Consider the following 9,234-nt stretch of genomic DNA (forward strand, 5'->3'; position numbering starts at 1 on the left):
TGGAACAAGGATGACTGGACTGCTACTCACATCACCAGGGAGGCTACCTGGAAAACAAGACCCCAAGAAAGACACGGGGATTGCCCAGTGATGGAGAAATGGATGAGATCTACATCAACAGCCTGGACATGAGTGGGGGTAATGTAGGGCGAGGGTCGAGGGAAAGAGAGCTTGGGGGAAGGGGAGATCCCAGCTGGATCAAGAACAGAGAGGGAGAACAAGGAATAGGAGGTTATGGTAAATGAAGACCACATGAGAATAGGAAGAAGCAAAGTGCTATAGAGGCCCACAGAAATCCACAATGAAATCCCCACAATAGACTGCTGGCAATGGTTGAGAGACAGCCCGAACTGACCTACTCTGGTGATGGGATGGCCAAACACCCTAATTGTCGTGCTAGAAACCCCATCCAATGACTGAGGGAACTGGATGCAGAGATCCATGGCTAGGCCCCGGGTGGAGCTCTGGGAGTCCAATTAGTGTGAAAGAGGAGGGTTTATATGAGCGAGAATTGTTAAGACCAAGGTTGGATAAAGCACAGGGACAAATAGTCAAATGAATGGAAACACCTGAACTATGAACCACTGGCTGAGGGGCCCCCAACTGGATCAGGCCCTCTGAATGGGTGAGACAGTTGATTGGCTTGATCTGTTTGGGAGGCATCCAGGCAGTGGGACCGGGTCCTGTGCTCATTGCATGAGTTGGCTGTTTGAAGCCTGGGACTTATGCAGGGTCACTTGGTTCGGCCTGGGAGGAGGGGACTGAACCTGCCTGGACTGAGTCTACCAGGTTGATCTCAGTCCTTGGGGGAGGCTTTGCCCTGGAGGAGGTGGGAATGGGGGTATGTTAGGGGGGAGGGGGCCAGAAGTGGGGAGAACAAGGGAATCCGTGGCTGATATGTAGAACTGAATTTTATTATAAAATAAAAAAAAGAATAAAGAAAATGTGGTACATGTAAAAAAAAATTGAGACATCATCATGGTGGACTTTTCCTTTGATGACTGTATACTGTCATTCCCCATCTCTTTTGATTAATTTTGGTTTGAAGACACTAACAGATATTTTATATGCTTATGGGCATTTGGATGAGCAATGAAGCCACAGCAATGAGCTCCTGTGGGCTAAAGATCAAACCCCAGTGCTTCACAAATGGTAGGCAAATAATGTACTACTGAGTCAATTTTTACACCAAATTTCCTTCAGTCAGTCATGGTGACGCACACCTGTAATTCCAGCATTTGAAAAGCTGAAGCAGGAAGATCACCACTAGCTAGAGGTCAGATCAGAACACAGAATGAGACCTTGGTCCAACAACACAAAACAATTTCCTTATTGTAGGACTAAGATCTCACCTGGGCACATTATGTGCAAATTCCACATTATGTTCTTGAGAAATAAAGTGCAAAGTTTTTCTTGCCTCTAGTAGACCCAATGGTGATGACTGTTTCATGGTTAGACTTTCCATTGGCAAATGTTAAAATATTTTAAAACTAATCTGTCACTTTCACTTTATTTTTGCCCTTCTCCTAGAGGTTGCCATAGATAGATAGATAGATAGATAGATAGATAGATAGATAGATAGATAGATAGATAGATATAGATACCCATATATATATATATATATATATATGTATTATACATGAATTTAATAAGTATATTTTTTAATGGAGCATAAGGGCTCACACTTCTCATCCTAGTATTTTGGTGGCAGGGCAAGAAGTCTAATGCTAACCTGGTTCAATTAGTGATGCATAACTCAACTTATGAATATGTATGATTAAGAGATAATTAATACAATGAAAATGAAATGCTTTTATGTGATACTATTTCTCTATTTCTCCTATAACTCCCTTTAATCAATTGGCACCTTTATGTGTCACTTAGAGAAACTTTTTTTAGGTAGGATCTCAATGGGCTAAGACTGACCTTGAACTCCAAATTCTCTTGTTTCCACATCCCTGTTAATGATGACAGATGTCAGGATTCCATATCTACCTGACAAAGACATTTCACTAAAGATAAATTTTAGTGAGACCTCTGTTCTGCAGGCTACAGTCCTTAGCCTAATACTCAATATTTTATTTTCAGAGCCATATATAATTATATAGGGATATAATGGATATAATTTGACAAAGAAAGATTGTTCATTTAATTCTATGGACTGTTGCTTGTGAAAAGTAAATTTCTAATTCCTTTAAATGCAGCCATTGCTGGGACATTTTAAAAGTGTTCTTCCTCCAAGATAAACATGTATATGTCTTCTGGTAATAACATTCAGAAGCCAAAACTACATTGTAGTTGTACTTAAACAGTTTAAATAGGCTGGAAAGTTTGCTCAGTGGTAAGTGTGCATATGAAGTTTGCTTAGGACCAATTTCAATTCACACCCTCGGGTTGCCAATTCTTTTGACTATGAATGAAATCAACACTTATTCCAGATTTGTGATCTTTCATAACTCCTTTTTGATATGCATCCTAAATGCTTTGTTCTTCTCTTTCCTGGGATATTCTTTTGTGACTCATTTTGTGTTCTTGTTTCTTGGGGCAGAGTCTCATAGCCCAGGCTGACCTCAAACTCCCTATGAACCCAAGAATGACCTTGAACTTCTGATCAGTTTACCTCCACCTCTTAAGTGCTGGAATGACAGGCATCCTTATCTGTCTTAGGATTTCTATTGCTGTGAAGAGACACGGTGACGATGGTAATTCTAATAAAGAAAAACACTTTTGGGGGGATGGCTCACTTACAGTTCAAAGAGCCAGTCTATTATCATCATGCTCGGACATGGAAGTGTGCAGGCAGACATGGTACTGGAGAAGTAGATGAGAGTCCTATATCTTGCAGGGAACAGGAAATGATCTGGGACACCAGGTAGTATCTTGAGCATATATGAGACCTCAAAGCCCACCACCATAATGACACACTTTCTCCAAAAATGCCACACCTACTCCAACAAAGTCACCCCTCCTTATATTGCCACTTTCTTTGAGGGCCATTTTCTTTCAAACCACCACACTATCCTTGTCCTCTTTATGGAATAGGAATTGAACTGAGGGATTCATGCATGCTAGGCAAGTATGCTTCCAACTGAGCTACATCTTCAGGTCCTATAATCTTTTTCTTTTTAATAGAATTTTAAATATCATTTGCTATGTATAAATGTTTTTCATGCTTTTATGCCTATGTACAGATGGTATACCTGGTTCCATGGAGACCAGAAAAGTTTCAGATCTCCTAGACCTAGAGATATAGGTGTTTTTGTGTGACAACATGGGTACTGGAAACCAAACCCAAGTTCTTTGGAGGAGCATCAAGTGCTGGTAACCACTTAGCCATTCCTATGGCCCTTTTGAACTTATTCTAATCACGTCCAAAAATCTCTAGTTCTTCAAACATTTATGTTTTAACTCAGCAGTCAGACCTTTTCTATTTTTGTAAATTATTGTTTTATGGTATATGTATTGGTATTTGCCTGCATGTATGTCCATGTACCATGTATATGTCTGCAGTCTGAGAATGTCAGAAAAGGCATTGATTACTCTGGAACTAGAGTTACTGATCATTGAGTGTCCATTGGGTAACATGGAATCAAACCTGGGTCCTCTGAAAAATCCAGCAGTTTTCTTTAACCACTGAACCATGTGTAATGTGCCAGAGATCTAAACAACAAATTAGGTCATGTTACTATTCACATTATTTATTCTCAAAACCAAAGGCCTGACAAATAAAGTTCGTTATAACATCAAGTCCTCCCAAGTCCATTGTTTTTCATGGTTCTCTGCTGATACTGCTTTAACCATGTTGCAGTGCTTTGGGTTGTCAAGCACATTATCACCTCAGGGCATTTGCACCTGTTTTTCCCTTTGCCAATAATGGTCAAATCTCATGTATCCCTATTTTCTTTGTGTCATTTAATGAGGTAGCTCTGCTCTAACCACTTTAAAAACTGTAGCCCTGAAGCTGATAATCCTAGCACTTGGAAATGAAGGAAGGAAGGTTAAGTTCAGGGCTATCTTGGTTAAACAAGGCATTCAATGTTACCTGGGGCTACAGGACACCCTGTCTCAATGATAATAATAACCTACAGCCTTAGTGTTGGGTCTAGAACTTGGGGGCCTCACCTCAGTGAGGAGACTATGAGACTTCCTTGCATGAAGCCATGAAATGAAGTCTGAGTTGCATTTTCAGGTAAGAATATGTTGAGATACCTAAGCTTTGAGACACCTGCAATGAAAGATTCATGTAGGATTTGGAAGTAGCCAAAGAGAGAGATGTATGAGGTATTGCAGTAAGGAAGAACCAACTAAGCCCTGTGAAACTAAAACCCCAGGTGGCTGACATAGAGCTGCAGGATTTGGTGTTTGCCCTATAGGGTTTCATACTTGTCTTCTTCCAGCATTTCCTTAATTCACTGAAAGAGAAATGTGTATTTTGTGTCATTACATGTCGGGTATATATAATTTGTGTTTTGACATTACAAGATATCATAGTCCAGAGATTTGAGTTGAGTGTCAGAAGAAACTTTAAACATTAGAACAATGTTGGGACAGTTGGAAAATATAGGGATCTTTGAAATTAGGCTAAATGCACTTTGCATCATGATTTGACTGTGAGCCTATCATGATCTGTCTCAAATATAGAGGATTGAATGAAAAAACTTCCAGATACTATGCTGTATTTGAACATTTGTCTTAGGTTTGTGGTCTTCATTAGTGACTTATGAAACCCTTAGGAGGAAGTCTTTTCAGGGGAAGGACTTTGAGTGTTTATACCATCACCACACTTCTTTGTGTGGTTGATAATAAGCAACCCCCTTCCTTCTCATGTAACCACACAATCAACACCATTACAGACTCCAATTCCTAAATAATGTAAAGTAAAATAGAAACAATTGCTTTTCCTTGATAATTAATTTTTTTTGTCTGATAATTTTATGTTTATATTTTTCACTGATTGAATCGGGTATTTGTACATGTCAAGCAAGTACTGAACTTTATCCACCTCATGACTTTTGAGTGTCATTTTTCAGACCAAGAATACATGCATTCATGAAATTAGTAGTGATCTTCTTAATCACTGAATTGCAGGTGTCTACTGTTGTCCCTAACTTTGTGTATGCTTTTAAAGTTTTAAATTGTTTTCAAATGTGTAAATCTTTTGCATATATATACATACTTACACACATATATGCATATATATGTGTGTATACACACACACACATATATGGGTGTTTATGGCTTGTCTTCCAATTGTTTACAGAAATCAGAAGAGAGCATTGGATTCTCTTGACCTGATGACAGGAATAGTTGAAAACCTCAAGGGAACTGATCTAGGACCTCTTCAAAAGCAACAGGTGATCTTATTTTTTGAGCCATCTTAATATACTTCATCCCTTTGTTGATGTTGTTTGTTTTACTACTTTAGGATCAGCATTTTCTTTACTAATTTTTTTGAAAACTTGTTGAACTGTCAGTCAGTAACTTCTTAAAAATACTTTCCTTCCTAGGAATTATTAGCCTCATAGTTTAAAGGAATCATTGCAGTTTATGATAGAAAAGTACAGAATTTGAGTGAACGTTTAATTCTATGGAGGAATTGTGAGTGAGCACTGAGTGCTTTCTATTTTTTGTTTGCTTGCTATTTTTGTTTATTTGTTTGATACAGGGTCTCACTATGTACATTAGGTTGTCCCAGAAATCTCTACATAGACCAAGCTGTCATGGAAATCACAGTATTTCACCTCTCTCTGACTTCTGAGATTTGGGATTAAAGTTCTGCCCATATTGTCAATCCTTTTCTGAAGTTAACAATTGTAATAAAATTTTGTGGATGTATTCTAAACGGTATTACTCTTTTCGCATGTCTCTCTGTATATTTTACTAGGCATTTCTCCTGGAATGACATATTCTATTTGGTAAGCACACAAATGGAAGGTGTCATTCTCCTTTTCTGTTTTCTTTTAAAATGCATTAGTGTCTTCACTTGCTATTAATGACCCGTGTCATAGAGCTTATCCAGCACAAAGAATTATGTAAATATATTGTCAATGAAGTGTATCATTCTCAATATTTCTATTGTGTGTGTATATATATGTGTATATATATATGGGATGTATATATATACATATATATGGGATATTTTAGGATACAATGCAATTCTTTATGAGGATATGCATGTGAACTTCACTCATGAAGAATGAGCTTTGGTAGACCCTTCCCAAAAGAGTCTCTACAAAGATGTGATGCTGGAAATCTACTGGAACCTCACATCTAAGGGTAAGAATGTAAGCTTTCCATCACTTTTTAATATAAGAAGACAACCCTTTTTGGAGATTGGTGCTCTTAGGAGCACTTCATGAGGGACAATGAGGTTGTCATGGTGTAGAAACCTGAATCAATATCAACATCTGTATGAGGCACAAGATATTAGACTATGTGAATGCAAGGGTAAAATCTTTTTTTTAATTCTTAATTTACCAGGTACATCATCTGTCACTCTGGATACAAGCCATTTGAGCATAAGGGATATGGAAAGAAACATTGTACTTCTGTCTCTCTCAGAACAGCTGGAAGATATGTAGTAGTCCCTACTATGAGAAGGCATGATGACTGTGATACAAACTTACAACTAATTGATTTTCCAACTTCAGTGGGAATACATCAATAAACTCACATTGGAGAAAACCCTTATGATTACAAGGAATATGGAAATTTGTCTGTCTATACTAGATCACTTTGCACTCAGTCTCAGAAAATGTTATGAATGCAATCATTGTAGCAAAGTTCTGAGTCCTTCCAGTTCTCTTCAAAGAAACAAAAACCTCATATGGGAAGGGGAGTAAAAAATGTGAACCATACACTAAATGCTTTAGCCATTAAGGGTATCTTCAAACACAGAAAGCAACCAATAATGAAGAGGATCTCTACGAATGTAGTCAACATGATAAACTCTGATCTGATTCCTCCTTAAGAGTGCACCAAAGAACTTACTTGGAATGAAAACTCTATGAATAGTCAATGTTATAGATCGTTTGCTTGTCACAGTCTTCATTAAATACATACAACTCACACTAAAATGAAAAGGTATAAATATCAATGGAATATTTACACATTCCAGTTATCTCCAAATACATAAAAGAAGACATTCTGGTGGAAAACGCTATGAATGTAATCAGTGTAGTAAAGTCTTTGCATGTTGCAGTAACTTTCAAAATCATGAAAAATTCACACTGGTGAAAATCTCCATGAACCTAATAAATGAGGTAAAGCCTTGCAGTCCACATACATTTTTCCCACTGAGCTATCTCATTGGTGATTATGTAGGATTAGTAGAGTCACAGTTAAAACACTGTCTCCTTTACAAGTTGTAAACATATTATACTCCAAGAATATAGAAACATATGATTCTTTGAATAGTAAAGCATATTTGCAAATGAAAATTATATTTATGCTGTCATCCATTATTTTTGAATCATGTTACTTCATTCTGATGACTAAACATTTGTTCTTAACATATTCTCAGAAGCACAAGTGAATGGCAGAAAATTTTGTCAGTAGGTCAATATCGTTGCTGCAAAGCCTGATGGCCAGATGATATTAAGTTCCAGGAAGGCCTTGGGTATATTTAGAGACCTTTTCTCAAAAAAAAAATCCAAAAAAGTAATGTGGAAAGGGGTACATTTCCACAGGACCCAGGTTTAATACTTAGTACCCAGCTATAAGCTCACAACTGAGCCAGGCGGTGGTGGCGTGTACCTTTAATCCCAGCACTCAGTAGGCAGGTGGATCTCTGTGAGTTTGAGGCCAGCCTGGTCTACAAAGTGAGTTCTAGGACAGGCTGCAAAGTTACACAAAGAAATCTTGTCTCAAAATATAAAACAAAAACAAGCAAAACAAACAAACAAATAGAAGCTCACAACTGTCTCTAAGTCCAGTTCTAGGGGATCCAATACCCTCAAACAGACATACATGCAGGCAAAAGACTTGTTCACCTTAAATTTTAAAAAAAAATCACATTTTAATAGTATAAACAACATTGTAGAACTTTCCCTAGCATAATGTGAACTCATCTCTCCACAGCTAAATCAGTTGTGGTCATTCACATCAAGAGAATTGTACTAACAATTAAAATAATCGATGTGTAGAAACCATTTACAAAGGAATGGAAATTCACTCAATCCTTCATTGATCAGGTAGCAGGGACTTTTGTCACCTGCAAATGATGGAAGGCAGAAGGTGTAAGGGAATATCTTCATTTTCTGAATTATAATGACATATTTGGGAGCTGGAGAGTTGACTCAGTAGCATTGCTGCTGTTAGGCTGCAAGTGTGGTTCCTAGCACCCAAATTAGGTGGATCAGAAATACCTGTAAATCCTAATCAAGCAGGTTGGATGCAATTTTATGCTTTCTTTGGGCACCAGGAATGTTAATGGTATAAAGGCAGAAATATGTATATGTATATGTGTACATGTACATATGTATTTTTGTGTGTGGCAAAATGATGAGAAAAGGAGACTCCATATTTTGAAAAGAGTTTTCTTCATGTATTTGTTATTTTTTTTTAAATAAAATTACTTTTATTCATGTTTATTTTTGGAACACTGTCCTGGAATGAAGTCATGTGAAGAGAATTTTTACTGCTTGTGTGTACACTTCAAGAAAATAAAACAAGACAATTGTGACTTCGGTTTCTTCAAAACACAGAACTGTCATTGGAATATGTTTTTGTGTTCCTCCCAATACAGCAGTTAGGTGTGAGTTTCCTTCATGTTACTCATACTCTATAATTTTGTTATTCAATTAAACTATGTTTTATATGTCTTTATGTCCAATGTGGATTGTTTTTGTCACTGTATACAGCTTGCACACCCTAAAACTTTACTCAGGTGACCTTTCTTAACCCTAAGATAATAAATGATCTCAGGCTTTGAATAAAGGGACTATTGTATAAGACTGTAGTGTGCCTCATTTATCAGATCAATTCTTCCAGAGTTTCTAGAATGTTTACAGGTGGTTCCTTAACAGGGACAAGTAATTGGCTACAAGATAAGAGAATGAGGACTCTCATAGAAGGAGGTGAGTGAGAATAATGGTGCAGAACCTGGAGAGGCTTTGACTTATGTTGAGCTAGTGAATCATTTTAAAAGTAAGGAGGAGCACCAGTATTAAAAGCACAACTATTACATTACCTGAAAATTGTTTATAAGCCCTGGTTTCCAGAAGAAGGCAGTTC

General features: G+C 37.4%; 1 protein-coding gene across 10 annotated transcripts in view; it reads left to right on the plus strand.

Annotated features, from left to right (window-relative positions):
- The window catches only part of LOC128115864 (zinc finger protein 431-like), a 101,402-nt gene extending 92,448 nt beyond the window's left edge, over window positions 1–8,954 (plus strand). For 3 of the 10 annotated variants that reach the window (XR_008220302.1, XR_008220307.1, XR_008220303.1), the window contains 3 exons: window positions 5,261–5,354; window positions 6,145–6,276; window positions 6,481–8,954. Coding sequence is in view for 4 of the 10 variants with exons in the window: in XM_052746992.1 (XP_052602952.1) it covers window positions 5,261–5,354; window positions 5,666–5,758 (187 nt within the window). In the remaining 6 variants the exon portion in view is untranslated. The other 7 variants (XR_008220306.1, XR_008220305.1, XR_008220304.1 and 4 more) reach the window with 7 other exon arrangements.
- Window positions 8,955–9,234: the final 280 nt, after the last annotated feature.

This window comes from Peromyscus californicus, unplaced genomic scaffold (assembly GCF_007827085.1).
Source record: "Peromyscus californicus insignis strain IS unplaced genomic scaffold, ASM782708v3 Scaffold_1__1_contigs__length_55948999, whole genome shotgun sequence".
Classification (NCBI taxonomy): Eukaryota; Metazoa; Chordata; class Mammalia; order Rodentia; family Cricetidae; genus Peromyscus; species Peromyscus californicus.